Genomic DNA, 23389 nt, shown 5'->3' with positions numbered 1-23389 from the left:
GCAGCTGGTGTGACACGGCTACCCAGGTCCCCTCTGCCCAGTCCCCTATATGTCACCTGCACATGTCCAAGTCTTTGTAGATCATTCCCTGAGCTCTGCAGCCTTAGAGAAGTTAGGTTCTCCTTATCCTTAGAGTGTGTCCCATAGAGGTCCTGGATTCCCAGGTGCAGGATGAGCCCTCCATGTAGGAGATGGCTCTGGGGCCATTCACTGGCACCTTCCCTACTTTAATCCCATGAACCTGATTCTTTCCTCTCTGTGTGTCTTTGGTTGGGAAGATGTTGGAATGCACCTTAGTTTTTGGCTAAAAGAGAGAAAAAGCACAGTTCACAGAGAGCTGTCACCTGGTCAAGCAGCATCTGCCGAGAGCCACCAGGGGACCTACTCTCTCTCTGCCCCCTGCTCCTTGCGGCATCCTCATGAGCTCCTGGACGCTGGACTCTGGGTTCCCAATCCCTCCATGCTGCATGAGTGACCAGAGGCCATGAACAGCGGAGTGACTGTCTAATAGGCAGATAGTGCTTGTCTGGGATGATCAGAAAGCACTTCCAGCAGTCTGTTCACACAGAATCTCCATCTCCACCTCTGCCCCTCAGGAAGTGACAGTGAAGTCTGACCCTGGGGGACCTGTAGGCTCAGCATCTTTAGGTCTGGCTCTGGCTTGGCCTACAGCTGGTGCAGAAGGGAAGAGAGAGCGAGGTTCAGCTGTGGGCAGCCCAGGCCCAGCTGTCCTGTCAGGGACTGAGCCTTCTGCGGTGTGGGTCCTGCAGAGACAGCCATGAGGGGCTGAGGCCGCATGGTTATGCAGAAAAGCAAAGAAAGTGAGCACGGAGAGGTCAGAGGACAGGTGTGGGACACATGGGGTAATGGGGGTGCAGCATGAAGAAAAGATTGTCTTTTGTGACACTTAATGAGAGGACACATGTGGACTAAAACAGTGACAAAGAGAAGACCTGCCAGGTCCTGAACTCTTGAGTTGAAGAAAACCTGGGCCTGTTCCTGAGGGGCCCTGGGAAAAATCATGGAACAACCATAGTCAGTGTCCTCTATGCAGGGTCATCTGTCCCAGTTGCTGTGCCTCCCAGAGCATCTGGGGTGTGCGGGTCACTCCCTCCCTGTGGTCTCTGTCCCAGCACCTGCTCCCAGGGGGTAGGTCATATTCCGTCCTGAGTGGGGCAGCACGGCCCAGGGGAGAAGCACAGATTTGAAGAAGGGGCTGCCTGTGCTCAGGGGTAGGCGTGACTGAGGAGATGTGAGCATCAGGGCTCCACTAGGGGCCTTAGAGAGCAGGGCCTCCTGAGGCCCTGAACATCCTGGGGCCTCTGTCCCCACACCATCCCCTCACTCTCTGTCTGAGACAGCAGGAATGTTTACTCCATGTGCCCAGGGTGTGATTAGAGGGTGCTGAGCCTAAAGATGAAAAGGGCTAATGACCGCTCAGTGTCCAGGGAGGAGGGAGAAGGGTCAGGAACGAGCAGTCCCCCAGGTCTCATGCCCGTCCTCTCCCTCACAGTCACAGTCAGTGTCTGCATCCCCCTAGGAGGTCTGCCTGGGGTGGGCAAATGTTTTTCATCCATTTTCTTCTCTTTCTGCGATCTGTGCCAATGAAGAGCTCAGGGGAACAGGGGTGCAGCAGAGGGAGAGGCTGGGCCAGACTGCAGGTCACGACCACCTGTGGAGCAGGCTCTGCTCTGCCCAGGGAGGAGGAAGAGGAGCAGCTCCTGGTGCCCTGAAGGGAGAGTCTTCCCTGTCCCCACTGGGCTTCCTGCTCTGCTGCCCCTAAGGGAGGAAGAGCTCCCAGGACTGTCCTGTAAACCACACAGGGACCAGGCAGGGGGAGGAGGCTGTGTGGACACCTGGGACTATGTGTGTGGGGCATGGACCCTGCTCACCTCCATCCTTTGTGGGAGGACACAGGGCACAGGAGGGATAGGTCTGGCTCTGGGCAGCAGGGAGTGCTGTGGCCTGTCCCTGAGGCCTGAGCTTTGGTCCCAGCTGGGAGCCCCACCTGGCCTGGTCTGAGCCCTCTGCCTTGTGGTCACTGTGCCAGCATCTGTGTCCTCACAGGTCTCCAGAGCACCAAAGAACAGGCCCACCCAGGCCCATCCCTGCCAGGCTCAGCCAGGCAGCGGTCAAAGGCAGGGCCTGTGGTGAGCTGGGACAGCCCAGGGGGAGGCTGTTTTGCATGAAGGGTCCTTCTTGTTTCTGGGCTTCCATAGGGACTAAGAGGGACTAGTGGGGAACAAAGCGGCTCCTCAGGATGCAGAGCTGTGTGGGTCCCCAGCATGGGTGGCCCCTCTCCTTCTCTCCCCTTCTCACTGTCTGCACATCAGGCTGGAGATGAAAGCCCCAGGGGCTCTGGACATGTCTCTGTTCACTGACCCACCTTCTCCCTCTGTGTCCATCCTGAAGTTCAGGGTCCTGGACCAGTCTGTCCTGACTCCACCACTGGCAGCCCTGAGCCTGGGGGGAGGCAGCCTCCAAGTCCTTCCTGGAAGCAGTAGTGACTCTGGTGTGGCTTTTCCTTTGGGACCAACAGCTCCCAGGCTGTGCTGACTTGAAACACTGTTGTCAACAACCCCTTGTCACGCGGGCACTGGCCGTGCTCTGATGGCCCATCTGGAGTAGTGTCAGTGGGGTTCAGTGACCATTCACACCTTCACCCGGTCAACATCAAGGAGGCTGAGCAGGTCAGTGCTCCTGGGACCTCCTTATACCTCCTTCCCCAACTGATTGTGGCAGGGCCCTGTGTGGAGCTGAACTTCAACCCACCTCCAGCAAAGTGATAACTGAAGAGGGACTCGGCAGGATGGGCAGCCCTACAGGACGCCCGCCCTGACCCCTGACTGGGGGGACCTTGGAATCCAGTGAGGAGCTGAGCACTGAGTCCCACCTGGTGACGACAGCACTGGATAGGGGAACAGAGGCAGGGTCACTGGCACCTCAGCTGTACTCCCCTCTCCCTGTGCCAGAGGCACAGCAGTCCAGTGGGCAGCTAATCTCACACCCTTTCTTGAAGGGGTCACGTCTGCGCAAATCACTGCTTCCCTTTCCCCAGGAAGGTGTCAGCAGCCCTGGGGCAGTGAGAGTCAGGCCCGCTCAGCTGGGGCAGTGGGGAGCTGAGCCCACGACCCCAGGCCCTTGTGCTTCACCTCGGCAGAGAGGTCCCTGATACAGAAGGTTAAATAGGAGCCCGAGGAGGTCTGTAATGTAATATCCATAATGTCCGGGGTGTAAAAGATGTCACTTGTCACGTCAAGGAGCAGTATCGTACCCACTTAAATGAGAGATGAAATCAACACACACGAACAGTGATGTAACTCAGATGCTGAGATTACCCGAGAGATTTTCAACTATCAACACTTTTTAAACAAACGGAAAAGGGGAAACTATTAGAAAAAAATGCAAATTATAAAAATCACACCAAATATAAATTTAAAAAAAGTGAAAAAAAGAATAGACGGAATTTTACAAAGAAAATTCAGGAGGGACTCAGGAATTGGTAACATCTGATTGTTTGTCATGGGGGAAGTTGCTCCACAGGACAGGAGAATAATGTGAAAATAAGAGAGTGAAGAAGTGAAAAGCTATAAATGGGTTTGACTTGGGGGAAAATTAAGTGGAAATTGTTAAATAACTTTTATTTGTTCAAAGAAAGAAAGGGCTACATTTAGCTCCTCATAATCAGCCCAGTCACATTCTCCTGAGAATGTCACCAAGGGGTCCCGGGGACTTTCTCCGAGCTGAGCAAGGCCTGAAGTAAACTCACAGGGTTAAACTGAGCCTGTGCTCTCTGGAGCCCTCACTCTCTCTGTCCCCAAAAGGGATGATCAATCTCACCTGCAGCTCCAGCCCTGGAGAGGTGACCAGCAGTCCCTGTCCACCTGCGTCCACCAGAAGTCTGGACAAGCCCCCAAACTCTGATTCATGATACAAAGAAGAAACACCACTGGGCTCCCAGCCGGTCACCAGGATCCCTGCTGGGGATGGAGCTGTCCTGTCCCCCTCAGGCCCCAGCCAGAGGATCCTGCTGGAGTACTGCTGCTGGCTACACCACAGAGGTGTTCATGAGTGACCCGGATGGGGACCAAGTCATGAGCCTGCTTGTAACCGAGCCTGGGTGCAGATATGATCATAACATCCTGGATCACAGGACCAGATGCCTGAACTCTCAGGACGGCCCTAATTGAGACCACACAAAGAAAAATAGGGAAGGGACGCATCTGAACTGAATCCTCTGTGTGCCTGAGGCTGGTAGTTGCGGGAATGGTGGGTGATATGTGAAGAACTGGTCCAGAGAGCCCGGAATCCAGTGTGCTGTAACTGTGTTACCTCATCCCGCGTAGACTCTGCGCTCACCGCTGTCCTGCTGTATTCCACGTGTACTACTGTGCACGGCTGTGCGTCTTCATTGTTTTGTCAAACACTTTTTCACTGTGGCTGATTAGATCCCTGGATGTGGAGACCTGGACATGGAGGGCTGACCGCGCCCGGAAGGCAGCCACAGACTCACCAGCGTCTACAAGCTCCGTGTGCTGCTGCCGTTGCTGCTCGTCAGACAAACAGAAATTGACCTAAAGTGACATGGAACAGCAAGGATCCCAGTTACCATCGTCTTATAGAGGAAGGAAATTCCACTTTCTGATTTCAAAACTTACTATAACGCTGCATTACTCAAAATGCTGCAGTGCAGGCGTAAGGACAGCCTGTAATTACCGAGGGTATTACTGAGAGCTCAGAGGTTACACAGCTCTAGACACTTGAACACACAGGATGAAATGATAGGTTCTGCAGCTTCTCAGGAAATTCTTCTGAAAGAGCTGCATATATACACAAACAATAATAACTATGCCCCCCCACTTAGAAAACATACAAAAACCAAACTCAAAGTGTATTAAAGATCTAAATGCGATAGTTGTAACTATGAAACACTTAGAACAAACATAAAGGTATAAAAGCTTACTAAATATGGATTTTGAAATGGGTTATGAGATATGACACCATAAGTATAACCGACAAAACCTTTGAATTTGACTAGATGAATTTTTTTTTTATTTTTTGCAAGAGAGTTTCACTATGTCACCCTCTATAGAGTGCTGTAGCATCACAGCTCACAGCAACCTCAAACTCTTGGGCTTAAGCGATTCTCTTGCCTCAGCCTCCCAAGTAGCTGGAACTACAGGTGCCTGCCACAATGCCCGGCTATTATTTTGTTGTAGTTGTCATTGTTGCTTGGCTGGCCCGGGCACCACCCTCGATGCATATGGCTGGTGCTATAACCACTGTGCTAAGGACGCTGAGACGTGATGACAATTTACGTGTTTATCAACCGGACATGGTCAAAGGGATAGAAAGTCAAACACTAACAGAAGAAACACGTGCTGATCACATGTCTGAGAAAGCTCTAATATCTCACCTCTAATAGAAAGTCTCACAACTGACATAAAAAGGCAACCACCCTGTCATGGTGCAACGTGGGCAGAGACAGAGCAGAGCCAGCATCCCAGGCCTTTCCAACTAACAGGTCTTGGCTGGTCTGTCGCTGTCCTTGGTGGTTCTGGTGAGCTGACCCCACAACAAATCCACAGTGGGAAGAAATGGCCACGGAGTAAACTGCCGAGGAGGCTGCGACACTGAAGTCAGGGCTTAGCCAAGGTGAACAGCTGTCCTGTGGAGGAGGCGCCAGGAAGTGAAGGGGTCCCTCTGTCTGAGGAGGGCAGCAGAGAAGAGGTGGGGAGCCCAGTGCTCTCCCCAGGGTCCCCTGCTGGGCATCACAGACCTGAGTGAATCCATCCCTGAGGCAGCAGGGGGCGCTGTGGGGCTGCCCAAATGGAGCCACCTGCTCCCTGCTGGGTGCCCGGTGCTCACTGTCCCCTGGGACAGACTGGCTGCTTCCTCTCAGCCCCCAGGAGGCTCAGGCCAGGCCCTGCCAGCCTCATGTAGAGAAGCCTCTGTGCCCAGGGTCCGTGAGGCCATTTGAGGGGAGGGGACTGATTTGTATGGAAGGTCCCTCAATCCCCAAGGTGGGGAAGTAGGTACAAGAGACAGGGGCAGCTCTGCGGCAGCTGTGGGTCCCCAGGAATCAGAGCTGGCAGGAATCTCCACCATGGCCTGGGCCCCTCTCCTGCTCACCCTCCTCACTCTCTGCCCAGGTGACAGGCCCCGGGAAGCAGAAGTGCCTGGGTTGGGGGGACACCTAGGGAGATTTCTCCCTTTCATTTTGAGAGCATGTGGTGCATGATGACCCCAGACTCACCTCTCTGTGTCTCCACCTCTTCTGTTCCAGGGTCCTGGGCACAGTCCAGACTGACACAGGAAGCCTCGGTGTCAGGGTCTGTGGGACAGAAGGTCACCCTGTCCTGCACTGGAAACAGCAACAATGTTGGAAGTTATACTGTGGGCTGGTACCAGCAGATTTCTCGTGGTGCCCCCAAAACTGTGATGCTCGGCACATCTCGGCCCTCAGGGATCCCTGATCGCTTCTCTGGCTCCAAGTCTGGGAACACGGCCTCCCTGACCATCTCGGGCCTTCAGGCTGAGGACGAGGCTGATTATTTCTGTTCAACATGGGACAAGAGCCTGAATGTTGACACAGTGCTCTAGACTCATGGGGAACTGAGACAAAAACCTGCCCCTGCTCCCCTGTGGTCACCCTCATGACTGCCTGTGACAAACCCCAGCCAAGAGCCTGACTGTGACCAGCCCTGGAGTGTCCACATCTGGGGATTTGATTCTCAGATCACAGACCTGTTTAGAGGGTCAGCGGCCTTCCAATGTCAGTGACTTCCTGTCTTTCTTATTGTTTTTCTGAAAACATCTTTTAAAGGTATAATTGCATATCATAAATAGCATACATTTATAAGCTTCAATTTTTTTAGTATGCACAGTGTTGTATAACCAGTCACCATAACATAAATGTGAATATTTCCATTATTCTACAAAGGAACAATTACTATGGTAATAGCCAGTATCATTATAACTTTGAGCTAAAACTCTAATTTTTGTTTTCTCCATAATTTAGGGAAATAATGCATTAAAATGTTTATTGGTCCACTTGTTTGGTCATACACTTAATAAAAATGTAATTTAGTGGTAGCAGGACTTCATTCCTTTTTATTGCCAAATACCACTCCACAGTATGGATATTCTAAGGTGGTTTAACTATTTATCATTTGGCCATTTGGGTGCTAAGCCCTTTGATTTTCTGAGCAATCCACTGTAAATACTGGTGTACACTGTGTTCATGTATCTTGGGTGTCTAGTAGGGGGAAATTTCAGTAGAGACACTGTGTGGGCCTGTGGTTAATAATGACGACTTCCTGTGTGCATTGCAGCAAGTCCCCCCACAAGTCCTGGTTTTTAGGAAAATGTTTGCTTTCTAAAGAGGCTGCACCAGTTAACATCTCCATGACTAATAACTGTGTGTTTCAACTTCTCCACATTCTCAGCAACATCTGCTATTCTCCGTCATTTTGGTTATAGCCACCCTGACGGGACTGTAGTGAAGCCTCATTCTAGATCTGATCGCATTTCCCAGTAGCTGATGGTGTCAGGAATCTTTTCACAATCTTGATTTTAATTGTGAATAAGCCGGGAAGGTCTGAGGCTCTTCCTGAGTTCCTGACTTCAAAACATGTTAGATTGATATATTGTTAAAATTACACACTGAGCCTCCTCACCTTCATGAGCATAAAATTCATGTGCAAGAACAGATCTCCTTCTAGAGACAATAGAATGGACAGAATGAGGTCCACCCACCCAGGCCAGGCTCAGGAGACACAGTGTCTTGTAGACTCCGCCTGTGCCAGTCACCACAGCCCCAGGGCTACACCGGGCTCCAGGTCTGTTCTAGAGCCTGTCACTCACTCAGTCACCACAGGGGACACAGAGGAGGTCAAGAGAGGGTCCCCTGCAGCCTCTGCAGAGGATGTTCCAGTGGAGCCAGGACTTGTGGGGGGACTTGCTGCAATGCACACAGGAAGTCGTCATTATTAACCACAGGCCCACACAGTGCCTCTACTCGATCATGCGGCAAAGAGCACAAAACAATATTCCATGAAAAATTAAAATTCTATTAAGTGGAATAAAATGAGACTTAAGCAAGTGAATGTAAACAGTTAACGCTATTGCTGGAACACTTAGGACAAACTTTCATTAACAGTTCGAAAAGACCTTGGTATTGAGCAGCCTTAGAACAGCTGTCAGGAACCACGCTGCAAACCCAGTAGGCTCCGTGTCCCAGCAGAAGCATGCATCCTGCAGAATTGCTTCTAAGTTCTGTACACAGTGAGGTTCATCATTCCAGATAAGGAAACTATTTTCATATAAATTTAAAACAACAAACAGCCCTGTACTGATGGCATAGTACAGAAAGCTTTTAACCTCTCATGAACAATCTGAGAACTGGATAACAGCTTCCTAAAAATACTTCAGTGCTTAGGTGTCAAGTGGCGCAAGGCTGGGATCTTTGACAGAAAATAGGAGGTGACATCAGTGTTGTTCTCTGTGACTCTTATTGGAAATGGGAGGAGCCAGAGAGCCTCCCTGTTATCTCCTGAGACTCAGGTGAGCTCCAGGGCTGAGGGTCCCTGACTCTCCCCTGGATCCGGGGAAGCCTTTGCCAGTGCTGGGCGCAGCTCATCTCAGCGCTCCAGTATGGGAATGAGGCTATAATGAAACAAGACTGTTTCTCACAGTGTCCCAGGTGAGGTTTTCTCTGCAAATTACAATATTTTGAGTTTGGGGCCTGTGAGAAGCAGGTGACAGTGAGGACTGGACAGGGATTCATTCTGTGTGGGGAGGGGCACGGGTGACAGACAAATGGGCCAGGAGCTGGCAGAGGAGGGGGCTTCAGACCAGAGACCCGACCTGTGAAAGAAGAGGGGTGGGGAGGATGGGCAGGGCGGGGCTCAGACCACCTGTGCTGCTCCCTGCAGCTTCTCCTGGGGGGAGGTCTCAGGGGCACCTGCCTCTGCTGCTGTGTCCACCCTCAGGACAGGGCTGTGTCCTCCTCCCCTGCCTGCTCCTCCACTGGAGCCCATGTGAACTCAAAGCTGAGGTGTCTCAGGGCTTTGGAGCCTTTGCCACCCACAGGCCCTGCAGCCACTGAGACACCCCTCTACCGTCTGCTGAGGGGCGGGGTCTGTGGAAGACGTGACTCCGCACAGCCCACTTTTCTGGGGTCACACTGAAGGCTTCTGGCCTGCGGCATCCTCTGGAACCATCTCCATCCTTCTTCAGTGCTGGATCCTCCTGCTCCAGGGATCTGGGCCTTGGCCCTAAACTGTTCCAACCCTGGCATCTAACGCGTGCCAGACCTTCCTGAATATTTGTGTAAAGAATGAACGAATAATTCACCGTAGTTTCCTCTGAGATGATTTTTTTTTTGAGACAGAGTGTCACTCTGTCACCCTGGAAGAGTGCCGTGGAATCACAGCTCACAGCAACCTCAAGCTCTAGGGCTCAAGTGATCCTCTTGCCTCTGCCTCCCAAGTAGCTGTGACTACAGGAGCCCGCCACCAGGCCTGGCTAGTTTGAGATGATTATTTTAATACCCACATTATCTATAGGAAAGTAAATGAGTTGCTGTGACCTTGATTGTTTCAGAATTGTGCCAACCTGTTCCCTCACTGTCCCACCGTGGTCACAGTGTACAACCAACCCCACTGCAGCCCTCAGCCCGGCTCTCCCTCCAGGCCTTTCCTGCATCAGCTGCAGCATCACCGCCTCTGTGGATACTGTGGACCATCTCCTCCTCTTTGCCAGCCTGGGCTTCAGTCTACTGTCCCCTGTATCCCACAGCAGGGACACAGGCCACTCCACCCCTTTCCTGTTTGCTCTGCTATCATTATCCACCAGCTTTCCAGGAATGTTTCCCGCCTGGTCCGTGTCAAAGCTCTCCTAGAGCTTCTGTCCTCGAACTGAGTTTATAATGGATAACCGAGGACAGGCACAGCCAAGGGTCAGCATCTCCCTCTCACATGAAGGAGAATCAGCCCCAGGGCCCTGGTCATCACTCCTGCTGGACAGCCAGGCCCCACACCCACCTCCACACTCTCTGTCCCCACACTGGTGTTTGCTGTGTCCTCTCTGAGCCTCGCTCTGGAAGGGGCTGAGAACCCCCCCCACCCTTTCTACATCCCATCCATGAATGTCCCTTTCCTCCTTGGTGACTTCCTGTTCACACTCACCATTCCCATCAGGTGTCCCCTGGCCTGAGCCTTCTCCTGGAGGGATCCGCTCTGAGCTGCCCTCCAGCCTCAGTTGCTCAGCTCCAGAGCGGGTAACACGCTGCCCTGGGCCAGCATTCCATGTGAGCCACCCCCGCGGAACTCGCCCATTTTTGCCCCAAATGCCTATAGAATCTGAAAATTAAAACCAAAACACAATACCTCCTTGCCTTTTCCTTGTCTTGGCAATGGGGGCCCATTTACTGCCCCTGGAGAACGTATCTTGCTGTGTAAGCCTATGCCTTGCTCTTATTCTATAAACCTCTCTCTCTTTCCCAATAAACTTTGTTTCATGTTTGCCTTAAAAAAAAAAAAAAGACAAAAATATATACAAATACTAACATTACTATTGAATTTCCACTAATAAAAAAGATGTGGAACAGAAGGTGAAACCCGGCCTGGCGCAGTGGCTCACGCCTGTAATCCCAGCTCTCTGGGAGGTCGAGGTGGGAGGATCACTTGAGCTCAGGAGTTGGAGACCAACCTGATTAAGAGTTAAAGCCTGTCTCTACTAAAAATAGAAAAATTAGCTGGCATTTTTGTGGGCAGCTATAGTCCCAGCTACTCAGGAGGCTGAGGAGGTAGGAGGATCTCTCGAGCCCAGCACTGTGACGTTGCTGTGAGCTAGGCTGAAGCCACTGCACTCTAACCTGGGCAACTGAGTGAGACTCTCTCAGCAAAATAAATAAATAAGTTAATAACACGGTGAAATCCATCCAGATGACACCACATAATACCATTACATATAAAATAAAAATTTATAAAATTATGTATGTTCTGCATAATACGTATAAGACAATCTCAAAATGTCAGCTTCCAACCTGACCTCCAGGTGAAACCCATCTCTTCCCAGAGACAGAGGAGGAGCTGGCTGGGGCCATGGCAGGCTCAGGAGCTCAGGGTTCCCCAGGAAAGGGCAGTGAGTGAGTCTGGAGCCCCAGAGCCAGGGCAGGGGCTGCAGGTGGCTGTGGGGTGGGCGAGGCCAGGCAAGGAAGGGGCCTGAGGGGGCTGAAGAGTGTGGGGTTTCTGCAAACAGCCAGGAGGTGTCAGGGCCAGATTTCACACCGGAGGTGACCCGCCTGTCCTGAATGGAAGGCATCTTTCTGGATGCCTTGAGAAGGGAGACCTCAGGGAGCCAGAGATCTGACCATAGGTTATTTACTAAGGGAGATAGTAAGTTGGGGAGTTTGGGAACTATTTGCACAGTTGCAGCAGATTCGCTCCTGGGTTACACTGAGGAAGTGATGGTGTCTGTGTTCATCTGCCCAGGAGTCAGCGTTTGTGTAGAAACATTAAAATGTCACACATAGCTTCCTAGCAAAAAAAAAATAGTAATAAAATAAAATAAAAACTAATGTTTAGAATGTAAACGAATTGTATTCTATCTAAAACAAAATACTAATAAGAAATACAAGACCTAGATAATCATAAAGTACAAGTTTAGGAAGATAAAACTCACTTCACAAAAACCAGTGTTAGGCCTTTACCTACCTACTAATGTTTCACAAGTAAAATCTAGTCTGAATCAACATTGTATAGCCGGGCACAGTTGCTCAGGCCTGTAATCCTAGCACTCTGGGAGGCTGGCATGAGTGGATTCCCTGAGCTCAAGAGTCGGAGATCAGCCTGAGCCAGATCGAGACCCCATCTCTAAAACTAGCCGGGCGTTGTGGTGGGCACCTGTTGTCCCAGCTACTTGGGAAGCTGAGGCAAGAGAAGCCCAAGAGTTTGAGGTTGCTGTGAGCTATGACACCATGGCACCCTACCAAGGGTGACAAAGTGAGTCCCTCTCTCAAAAAAAAAATATATATATGCATATATATACATACACACACACATATATAAAATCATTGTACAACTTTTGAACCGTTTTCTAAATTGCTGAATTTTAAACACATGAGAGGGCCAGAAGCAGTTTTTGGAATTTTCTCAATTCCATTTCCCTGAACAGCCTGTTGGTGACATTTAAATCACCTTGAGTGTTGCAGTATTTCTGGTCCCTACCATGATGGCAGTGGAGATCTTTCAGGTTTTTGTAGAATGTAAAGAAACCTGAGGGACTGGCACCCAAAAAAGCTATGTATACACATGATTTCACCTCTCATGGTGCATGATTCCTTCTGGGAGTGGGAAACTCCAGTAATCACTCACAGTCTATTGGGGTCACTCTACCCTGGGATTGGCCTATGAGTGTGTGGACAGTGACAGGAACTGCAAAGACCAGTTGGTCCTTCAGGTGTCTGGACCATGGGGAGGTGTGTGCAGAGACCAGCAGGGGGCACTGGGGAACTACCCTGTGTTCCCTACACACCTGCTCAGGGAGAACCAGTCACTCCAAGGAGCCTGAGCTCAGGGCTGGGCCCTGTGCTCACTGATGGGGACCCAGGAGCTGTGTCCTCTCTGGCCTGGCACAGTCCCTTGAGCCAGGACTTTTGTATGGTCTCAGCAGGTGCTTCCTCCTATGGGTTCCCCAAGGGGCAGAGCAAACCTCCCTTTCCTCATTCTGTAGGGAGAGCTGAGCCCCAGCCCAAAGTTAAGGAGGGACTAGGCAGACCCTGGATGGAAACACATTTGCATGAGCAGCCCCTCCTGTGCAGAGGGTGGGGAGAAAAGAGGGCCTGGGGCAGCTCAGCCCCAAGGTGGGGATCAGGACTGTGTTCACCATGGTCTGGGCGCCTGTCTTTCTCCTGGTCCTCTGTCACTGCTCAGGTAGGGGCAGGCCTGGGAAATCCTGAGCACTCCCAGTCTGCTTCTGCATCTTCTAGCAAAGATTCCTGAGAAACTTTACCCTGGACTCTGCCCCAGTAAGCGCTTGTGTCTGTGTTTGCAGGTTCCCTCTCCCAGCCTGTGCTGACTCAGCCGCCCTCCCTCTCTGCATCGCTGGGAGCCTCAGCCAGACTCACCTGCACCCTGAGCAGTGGCTTCAATGTTGGGGACTTCTGGATATGCTGGTATCAGCATAACCCAGGGAGCCCTCCCCGATATCTCCTGACCTTGAAGTCAGGCTCAGATAAACACCAGGGCTCTGGGGTCCCCAGCCGCTTCTCTGGATCCAAAGACACCTCCGCCAATGCAGGGATCCTGCACATCTCTGGGCTGCAGGCCGAGGACGAGGCTGACTATTACTGTGCCACATGGCATGGCAGCTCTAAGATTTACACAGTGCTCCAAACCCTTGGGGAAGTGAGACAAAAAACCTCCTCTCTGCCCTCCTAGCCTGGTGCAGTCATTCTTTCTGGTGGTTCTGACAAAGTCTAGCTCAAGGAGGTGACTGCTCCTGACAGCTCAGCCAACACCTGATTTTTCTTGGAAAAGTAGGTCTGACAATGTCACACCCTGTTCTCCAGTTCAACTTTAAGGCTGATCCATTGCTCACAGCTTCTCACCCTGCTCACGTTGTACAGGAACAAATTCCTTATTGAACCTAAAACTCTCCCAATGGAGACTTGACTAAGGGTAGTTCATCTGGGCCATGCCCAGCTCAGGGTGGAAAGTCTAAAGGGAGATGTCAGTGGCGTGACAGTCCCAGGGTGAATCCTGCTCTCAGCCATGTGACCTGGTGGTGTCTGAGGAGGGGCAGGTGCGGGCAGCTGATTAGAAGTTAGGGGACCCAGACCAGGTGAGTCCAGGGAGGACAGTGTCAGTCAGGGCAGAGGCCCAGAGCAGGTGCAGGACACACTGCCCTGACGCTGATCGGCAGAGTGTGGGAGCAACAGGCCTGGGACGGGGCACAGTGGAGCTTAGACTGTGCTGTCACCTGCAGTGTGCACCTGAGAGGGTGAGGTTTAGACTGTCCCTTCACCCCAATAAGGGCATGTGTGACCTACAATTGGTTTGAAGAGAATCATCCAGAAGGCTCTTTAGAGGAAAGGATACCGTGGTAATGTTTGGGTTTCTGACTATATTTTAAGGGTTAGAAGTGGACTCTGCATCCATAATACCTGGACAGACAATTTGAAGACTCTTCTCACAAAATCCATCCCCTCCAATAGCTGCCATGGCCTGTCCCAGGACGTGTGGATGTGTCCCTGCCCCACATTGGTGCTGCAGTCTGGGTGTGCAGTGGAGTGTAATCCACAGGGGGGAATCTTCAAACTTGAACTTCTCAGGACTTTGTAGGACCCAGGGCATGGGATTCCCCATCCTTCAACAAATAGCACGGAATGTTCCACAGAACAGGACCCAGGAAAAGGCCAGAAAGGCAGAGAGGTGGATGTCAATGTGGATGAAGTGCCTCTGACTTTGCTCTGCACATGAAACAGGGAAAGAAATCTGAGGCAGCTCTACCTTCATTTTGGGTGCTAAGGAGCAGGTTGTGAGCTGTCCCATTCTGCTCTGGGTCCCCTCCTCCTTACTGTCCCGGACCATGACCCAGGCCCAGGCTCCTGATTCCCTGCAGGCTTTACTCCCCATCTCTGCCAGCCCCTGGGAACCCGCCCTGTGCTCACAGGTCTCTGCACTTCTCCTGCTGGTCCAGCTGCCTGCAGGGTCCATCCCCAGGACAGAAGCTGACACCTGCTGTCCTGGGGACATATCAGCACTGGGCAGAATGGTCAGACTTTGTCCTGGTAGCACGGGGACTCCTCATCAGAACTCTAGACCCTTGGACACACGCATATACTCGTCAAACCTCAGTTCATCCTTTTGGCTCCAGGTCACCCTATCTCAAAACCTCAACCACAGGAGAGACTTCATCAGACTCCATCCTTGTGTCAGGCTGTGTCCCAGCAATGAGGTGTCCATGCAGGGTGCTGCATGTAGGCTGTGCTCACTCAGCTGGCCCATCATCTGGAAATAACGGTCACCTCCTCCTGTCCTGTAATGAGCAGCAGAGTCAGGTGGGCAATGCGGCCTGGCTCCACCAGCTCTCTGGAGAAGCCCTACACAGGGATGCCTGGTGGTTCCCAGTGCGCAGGGCACCAGAGCCTGTCTCTTGCTTTAGGCCTGGCCACATGGGCTAATGGAACATTGGGGAGGAGGGTGATGATCACGGCTCTGATGTGGGTGGGGCCGGAGCTAACCCAGGACCCAAGCCTCCCATCTGAACCTCATCCCAGAACATAGGCCCACTCGCAACTTCTGTGACCAATACTAGACTCAGGGGACACTCCTGTATTTATTACTCATTCCAGGACCAAGGTTCCAAAGCCCTTCCCTGGATATGGACATTTCATCCAGCCAATGTTAACATTAAGCTATTAGGATAAAATACCTCAGCCTGGTCATGCCCACAGAGACAGGCAGAGGCATGGAAAATTAGTTTGCTTGTTCCAGTTGTCCGGGCACGTGGCCTTCCTGTGTGTGCATGTGTCCTTGTGTGGGGACAGCAGCAAAAGTGGTTACCACACAGCCTGCGGGGGAGGGGGAGAAGTGCTGAGTCTTGTGAAGTCACAGAGGAGACTCATGCACATCCCAGCTTGTGGGTCTGCCTAAGGCAGCTCCTGAGGTCTACGGGTTCCTGTGATGTCCACAAATGGAACAGGAACATTCCCCTGAATTGATGATGGGGACACAGCACACAGACCAGTTAGGAGGGAGGTGCAGACTTTGAAATAAACTAAAGAACGCTAGACACTTGATCGTGGCGAAGGAAACTGAAGTACATTTGGGTGGAATTCGGTTTCACTTAGGACTTAAATAAATTGGAGATTAAGGGTTATAAATCACCAGTGGGTCTTTGTATAAAAACAAGATTCTGAATTCCATGTGGCAGGGGCTAAAGAGAGAAGGTAAAAACCACTGGAAGCTGGGTGGAGAGAATTTCTACAGTTCCTAAGTACTGACATGACAGAGCCCTGCCAGGGTCACAACCCAGGGAGAAGGAAACACATTAGATACACAAGGTTATGCTGATGTCGGAAACACCACCATTACCTGTATAAGAATAGTTTTAATGATTCACACATATGGGCGTGTGTAACACCCACCCATACCAATTATCACAAAGGACAGGCGTTTCCTAAATGGTTATAGTGTTCTGTGCTTAGAAGTTGTCAAAATACTGACTTTATGTGGGTACTAAGACGACAAGGCTGGATGTGGCTATAGTTTGGACTATTGCTGACAAATTAGGATGTAAAAGTAAATAGCTGCTGAATTTTGAAAGATGCAGTGGAAATACTTGATTCATGAAAAATGGGAAAGGAAAATCGAAGCCCCAGAGCCCCAGATGGAATTAAAAGAAAGGCAGACACAAACAAACACAGCGTCAGTGCGCACAGCAAATGTCAATTCAGGGAAGAACTAGCTACAAAGAGACGCCCTGAAAACGCAGGTGCATACACATTCGTCTTCCTGTCCTTTCTCCAAAAGCGAGTTTTAAGACAGAGTGTTTTAAATTGTTTCGTAATTTAAACACAGCACGTTTTAAAAAGATTTCTGATTATGAGACTCATGATATCTTGTTTTGTTATATCTGGAATTGGGACGAATCTCTTACTCTAAAGATGATATGGATGCACACCCGGCCGGCTGCGGGCGCACACACGCGCAGGTAGCGACACTCACCTGAGCAGGTGCCCAGGGCCCCAGCCGCTTCCGGAGCGGAGGCGTGGCGGGCGAGTCCGGAGGGGCCCACTGTGCTGGGGCCCCGGGAGCTGCCACAGCGCGGACCTGCAAATCCAGGTGATGGCGCGTTTTGCTTAATCTCCTCCTGCAGCACCTCGGCCGCTGCCCTGCTGGGCTCAGGCGGGGGAAGCGAAGATAGCGGGGTCCCGGCGAGGCGCGCGCTCCCAGACCAGAGAGCAGAGAAAGGAGCTGCGGCGCCAGCGCAGGAAACTTGGGCGATGGCCTGGCGGGCGGCGGGAAGGCGGCGCTGCTCTCCAAGCCCGCGAGCTCCGGGATCCCTAGCCGGCCGGCGCGCCTGGAGGGGCTCGGAGCGAGCGGAGCCAGCCTGGCCCAGGGGACAGCCAGACGCAGCGCCTCAGCAAGTCAGGACGATTTCCTGAGGCTGGGAGACCCCCAGGTTTGCTGAAGCCTCATCCAACCTCCTTCCTCGGTCCTCCCTTTCAACAAGCGGGGAGAAGGTCTCAAGAAGCAGGTGCTGGGCTCACAGGTTCACCCAGGACAGAAGAGCTGGTGCTGCCATATTTGTGTTTATATCCATTGCTGCACTGTGCGTTCCGGTGGCGCCCAGGACACTCCTCCTCCTCCCCAGCTTCTTCCTACTCCAGGGCCACCTCCTCTCCTCCTTCACCCCCATCTGCTTCTGTGAAATAAGAAAGTCGGGCGGCGCCTGTGGCTCAGTCGGTAAGGCGCCGGCCCCATATACCAAGGGTGGCAGGTTCAAACCCGGCCCCGGCCAAACTGCAACCAAAAAAATAGCCGGGCGTTGTGGCGGGCACCTGTAGTCCCAGCTTACTCGGGAGGTGGAGGCAGGAGAATAGCCTAAGCCCAGGAGTTGGAGGTTGCTGTGTGCTGTGACGCCATGGCACTCACCCCAGGGTGACAAAGTGAGGCTCTGTCTCCAAAAAAAAAAAAACCAAAAAAAGAGGGCGGCGCCTGTGGCTCAGTCGGTAAGGCGCCGGCCCCATATACCGAGGGTGGCGGGTTCAAACCCAGCCCCGGCCAAACTGCAACCAAAAATAGCCGGGCGTTGTGGCGGGCGCCTGTACTCCCAGCTACCCGGGAGGCTGAGGCGAGAGAATCGCTTAAGCCCAGGAGTTGGAGGTTGCTGTGAGCTGTGTGATGCCACGGCACTCTACCGAGGGCCATAAAGTGAGACTCTGTCTCTACAAAAAAAAAAAAAAAAAAGAAAGAAATGAAATGAGAAAGTCACTGAGGAGAACCCAAACACTCCAGCTGCCAACAGCCCCCTTTGGCACTTGACAGCGGGCTTCTGGCTCAACTCGGTGGAGCGTCAGTGACGCAACTTCCAGGGCCGCTGTGCATTTAATAGAGAAAGGACAGCGGAGGGGGAGGGCTGTGCCGGGCAGCCGCTGTCTGCAGGCAGTTCCAGAGCAAACCCAAGCCGAGAGGTAAGAACAAAGGAAAGTTATGGGCAAACCGCCACTGCGGGTGGGGACACTGCCAAGAAGTTACAGTGTCCTGAGAGGATTTTACCGAGTGCTCGGCCGGACAGTCCAGGGTGGCCCGGGGCCGACCCGGCCCTGGGCTGGTTCCCCGAAACCTCCTCCCGGGCGGGAGCGACTCTGGGCTGCGAAGTGGGGCGCAGTGAGCACTGGCCAGCCGAGCAGTCCCTGGGGGCAGCCAACATTGATTCCCTCCAGGCAGGGGGCGAGTGCCCGGACGGCGCGGGGAGCATGTCCAGGCCTGTGGACCATGTCAAGCGGTCCATGTCGCCTTCGTGGTGTGGTCGCGGGCTCAGCGGTGCAAGGTGGCCAGGAGAACCCCAAAATGCACAACTCGGAGATCAACCAGCGCCTGGGCGCCGAGTGGAAGCTGCACTCCGAGTCGGAGAAGCCGCCGTTCATCCACTAGGCGAAGCATTGTCGCACTACGCTGGTGAAGCAGCACCCGGAATACAAGTACCGGCCCCGGCGCAAGCCCAAGACGCGGCTCCAGGACAAGTTCGCCTTCCCGGTGCCCCGCGGCCTGGACGGCGTGGTCAACGCCGAGCGTCCGGCGCTCAGGGCTGCCTCGGAGCTGCACGCGGGTGCGGGCGGTGGCCTGGTGCCCGAGTCACTGCCGGCCAACACGAGAAGCCGCCGCCGCTGCAGCCGCCGTCACCGCGCGCGTCTACTTCCCGCATTCGGCCGCCACCACCCCAGCAGCCGCCGCCGCCGGCAGCCCCTACTCGCTGTTCCACCTGGGCTCCAAGACAGCAGAGATCTCATCTTCGTCGTCTGCCCTCCCGTGCGCGTCGTCACTGGACTACCCCAAGGCGGGCGCCGCGTGGCGGCGGAGGCTGCGAGCGGCCGGGGGGCCCACGCTCTCGCATCCTGCCCGGGAAAGCCGGGGTCCGTGATCCCGTGCAACGCAGCGCGTGGCCCAGCCCCGGACTCCAGTCGCCTAAGTCCTGCTGCCGGACACGAGCCAGCCTGAGCTGGACCCTACCCCGCGGTTCCTAGAGCAAAGCAAACCCCACGCCGCCGCCGCGCTATGACCGGGTAGGTTCACCTCGGGAGGACCGCTGTGCACACGTGTAGATACAATAGGTCAAGGCTCTTCCTCCTCCCAGCGCCCTCCCGCGGCAGGGGGGTCCCGGGTGTGTGCACCTAAGTCGTACCGGAGCCTGGCGGAGGCGGAGACGCCTGTCAGGGCGCGACCCGCTGAGCGCGCCAGTGCGCGGGGTGGTGGGCCTGGGAATTGGCAGGATCATTTCAGACCCGCACAACTTGAAAGAGGGCGGGGGTATCTGGCGGCAGCTGGAGTTTGCTTTGCACTGGGAATCTGTTCCGTTTTGAACCACAGAGGTGGAGTAAGTTTGTGACATTGGGCTTTCTAGTTCTGTTGGTTGTAAGTTTTATCATGGGTTGTGTTTTTGTTTGTCATCATCTCCTCCCCAACCAGCCCACCCCTGATCTGTTTTACGCGCACTGTGTTCAAACGTTAGGTGTGAAATGTCTGGCACGCAGAAAAGCTGATCTCCGAGTGGGACCGCTCTGAGCAACCTTGCTCCCTCTTTGTACTATTTGAACTTTGCAGATCTCTGTACTCTCGAGCAGAGCCCTCAGACCGGATCCATTCTTGACCAGTGACCAGCTCGAATCTGGCCTTTTGTATGTGAGGTGACCACTGTTTCTTTTGTTTATCAAGCCATATGCAAATTAGAGCTAGAGCTCTTGAGAGCCAGAAACCCAAACAAGAAACACGTGTGATGAAAGTTGTCAATCGCTGCTCAGCGTCCATAGCCCAGTGGTTACTGCGCCAGCCACATACCCGAGGCTAGCGGGTTCGAGCCCAGCCTGGGCCACCTGAACAACAATGACAACTACAACAAAAAAAATAGCCGGGTGTTGTGGCGAGCGCCTGTAGTCCCAGCTACTTCGGAGGCTGAGACAGGAGAATTGCTTAAGCCCAATAGTTTGAGGTTGCTGTGAGCTGTGACGCCACAGCACTTTACCCAGGGCGAAACAGGCAGACTCTGTCTAAAAAAAAAAAAAGAGAGAGAGAGAAAGTTGTCAATTTGATTTTCTCCCTTAAAACAGACAAAACTACAAGAAGTCTCCCTGAGTTCAGGAGCTTGGATTTATGACACAGTTTACAAAAAGGGAAAAGGCATGGTTCCTATTTTCCTTTAGGGCTGATTTCACCTTAAGATTGTAAATGTGAACATGTCACTGAAAAGATTGAGTCTTGGGAAATTGATATTTTTGTTGTCCTAAATTTGAGTCAGTTTTAGACTCAAAAGCATTTTGAGCAAATGTCAAAGTTAACTTTTAAAAATTATGAACTATTCGCCTGTAGTCCCAGCTGCTCGGGAGGCTGAGGCACGAGAATCGCGTAAGCCCAAGAGTTAGAGGTTGCTGTGAGCTGTGTGAGGCCACGGCACTCTACCCGAGGGCGGTACAGTGAGACTCTGTCTCTACCAAAAAAATAAAAAAATAAAAAATAAAAATTATGAACTATTTCTGAATTGCAGTTTTATTGAAGATTAAATCAGACATTTTTGTCTAAAGGGTAATTATATATTTATTATTTAGCAAAAGTGAAAAACAGCACAGAATCGTCTGGACAGATGTGTCTCCTTTTCAGCTAGCATTTTTCTCCCAACTTGCGACACTACAATGTGTTTAGAATTCCTGCCTCCCTTGGTTTACTTTTTAGATCACCTGGGATTCATTTGCAAATTATCATAAAACACACTTTAGAAGAAAGATCCTTCCTCAATTGTGACTTTTTTGTTTCTTTGTAAACGTATATATTTTGACTAATGTTTGCAAAAGAAGTTGGCTAAGGTATTTAGTTTCATCTTGGCTTTATGTAATATAAAGTTTTTAAAAATTTAAATTTTGGTTTTAACCTTTATGTGTAAATGGTTTTCTTGTGTGATCTAATTTGAGATGTCTAAGCTATATCTGTAAATTAGAATCCAACTATCACTCTGTTCATTTTTTTTTTTTTAACTATGGAACGCTTCACGAATTTGCGTGTCATCCTTGCACAGGGGCCATGCTAATCTTCTCTGTATCGTTCCAATTTTAGTATATGTGCTGCCGAAGCGAGCACCATTTTTTTTTTTTAATAAGGACTTTAAATAAAGCCTGAACCGGAGAAGACAAAAAAATTTAAAACAAAGATGATATGGCTTCTCCTGAGAATGGTCAGGTCCACTCACACTCCCCTGATCACTGGCAGTCCCTCAGAGCAAAAAAAAAAAAAGAAAAAACTGTCTGCAGCCCAGCCTGGCAGTACCCAGCTGGGTGTCACACCCCCAGGGCTGGTCTTTTTCAGGTCCACTCACACTCCCCTGATCACTGGCAGTCCCTCAGAGCAAAAAAAAAAAAAAAGAAAAAACTGCAGCCCAGCCTGGCAGTACTGAGCTGGGTGTCACACCCCCAGGGCTGGTCTTTTCAGGCTGCCACGCAGTTTGCAGGATTATGCCAGAGGAAATCCCTGCCCCATAAGGCTCCCAGCCACAGGCTCTGAGATTACCCACCTCCTCCCAAGGGGCTCAGTGCTGGAGAGAGGAGGACCCACTCATGGCCCACAAAAATGAATAAATAAATAAATAAAAGGACATGAAATCGTTTTACCTTCAGAGGCAAGAAAATGTTTGAAGGGCTGGGGTTAGGTTTGGGGAAAAGTAGATTGTTGGGGCAGGATGTGGAGACCTCAGGCAGCTCATCCTTCAGCCCTGAAGTTTTCAGAGAAGAAATGTAGGATGCAGGTCAGTAAGATTGGGGAAGCTGATTTTGTAAAGGACGTCACTTCAGACCAACAGTGCATTTCTGCTGTTCAAGTCATAAGCATCACTGGGACATGCAGGACAAATTCAGTGAGAAAGATGATGGCACAGAATGAGAGAGACGAGGCTTCAGAACCGTTTCAGCACACGGAAGGCCGACTGCAGGGGAGGGATCTCCAATATGGTTTGACTGACTGCAAAGTCTAGAGCTAAAGGCTTACAAAGGGGACTCTGTCCATTTCTCCTCATAACGACAAAATGCAATTTAATAGAGAAAGCTAATGAACCAAAAGCTGATACTATTTCATACCTTCTGACCAGACCTCTAGACAATCCCACATTACAATATCCAAAATGTCTTGATTAAAACTTTAAAAGGATTTGTCATATTGACAGAGGACAAGTGGCCTCCCAGCCAGCTCCGTGGAGCTGGGAGGGGGATGGACCGGCTGCCTCTGCCTTGGTGGTGTTGGTGCAGTGTCAGGGAGCAGAGGAACCAGGGAGCTGGAGGATAGACAGGGGGGCCTCTCAGGAGCCAGAGGGGCCAGACAACTGCTGGGGAGACATCAGCACCTTAGGTTTCCCTCCCCTTGCACTTATGTCTGAACAGGGAACTCCCCCCACCCCCAATTTCCTGGGCCTGGTCAATTTTATGTAAATTTCCTAGGCCGGGAATGAAAAGGATTGTAGCCATGGATTTGCCAACCAGACATGTCTCAGACCCCTTGCGCCAGACATTTTAAATGTAACTACTGAGGGTCCCAGACATACTAAATGTAACTACAGAGGGTCCCAGGTGACTATGTATACCCCTAGACAACAGCCCGGGGAGAGACAGAGAGAGAGAGGGACAGCGGGACAGCTCTGGAGCTTTTCTCTCCTGAGTTGGGTTTTCTCTCCCTGCCAGAGCTTTGGTGTTTTTGTATTATTTTCTGTAAATAAGTCCTGTCTTACCACTGACCTGTGGTCCGCAGATTTATTCTTCAAGTCACCGAGACCAAGAACCTACTGAAGATGAAATTCTGGTATCAATATCAAGAACAAGAAAAATTAGACTTGAATGAGAAAAGACTAGTTATAACACTGACAGGATGTAGGCAATAAAATTGTAGGGCAGATATTTTTAAATCAGGGATGATATAATCCTTGATGAGCTGGTTCACTTATTCTTGAAACACATATAACAGGAGATAGTCTCTGAAAAAAATCATAAAAAAAATTTAATAAAAATTAGCAGACAATTTTGTAAAGAAAGAAAAAATGTCTCTTTAGAAACTTAAGAACAAGTAACTACAAAAAATTTAGACGATAGAGAAGTTACTTCTGACAAGTAGACAAGAAAGTACGAATA

General features: G+C 51.5%; 1 long non-coding RNA gene, 1 other non-coding gene, 1 pseudogene and 2 gene segments (V, D, J or C); 3 read left to right on the top strand and 2 right to left on the bottom strand.

Annotated features, from left to right (window-relative positions):
* Positions 1-3565: 3565 nt before the first annotated feature.
* Positions 3566-6366, bottom strand: LOC128584947 (uncharacterized). Its single transcript, XR_008379768.1, has 5 exons — positions 6257-6366; positions 5417-5668; positions 4717-4811; positions 3841-4574; positions 3566-3754 (listed from the first exon to the last, which is right to left on the bottom strand). It is a non-coding gene; the product is annotated as an uncharacterized LOC128584947 (long non-coding RNA).
* On the top strand, positions 6032-6622 carry LOC128584933 (immunoglobulin lambda variable 1-44-like). The segment is given in 2 exon segments: positions 6032-6152; positions 6287-6622. Coding segments are annotated over 2 exon segments (363 nt in total).
* A 6257-nt stretch (positions 6623-12879) lies between these two features.
* On the top strand, positions 12880-13485 carry LOC128584919 (immunoglobulin lambda variable 5-39-like). The segment is given in 2 exon segments: positions 12880-12938; positions 13060-13485. Coding segments are annotated over 2 exon segments (432 nt in total).
* A 4788-nt stretch (positions 13486-18273) lies between these two features.
* LOC128584460 (transcription factor SOX-21-like) lies at positions 18274-19293 on the top strand (annotated as a pseudogene).
* A 1959-nt stretch (positions 19294-21252) lies between these two features.
* Positions 21253-21359, bottom strand: LOC128585088 (U6 spliceosomal RNA). The gene has a single exon (XR_008379836.1). It is a non-coding gene; the product is annotated as a U6 spliceosomal RNA (small nuclear RNA).
* Positions 21360-23389: the final 2030 nt, after the last annotated feature.

This window comes from Nycticebus coucang, chromosome 4, assembly GCF_027406575.1.
Source record: "Nycticebus coucang isolate mNycCou1 chromosome 4, mNycCou1.pri, whole genome shotgun sequence".
Lineage (NCBI taxonomy): Eukaryota > Metazoa > Chordata > Mammalia > Primates > Lorisidae > Nycticebus > Nycticebus coucang.
Note: the sequence above shows the minus strand (reverse complement) of the source record. Positions and strands in the feature narration are given on the sequence as shown.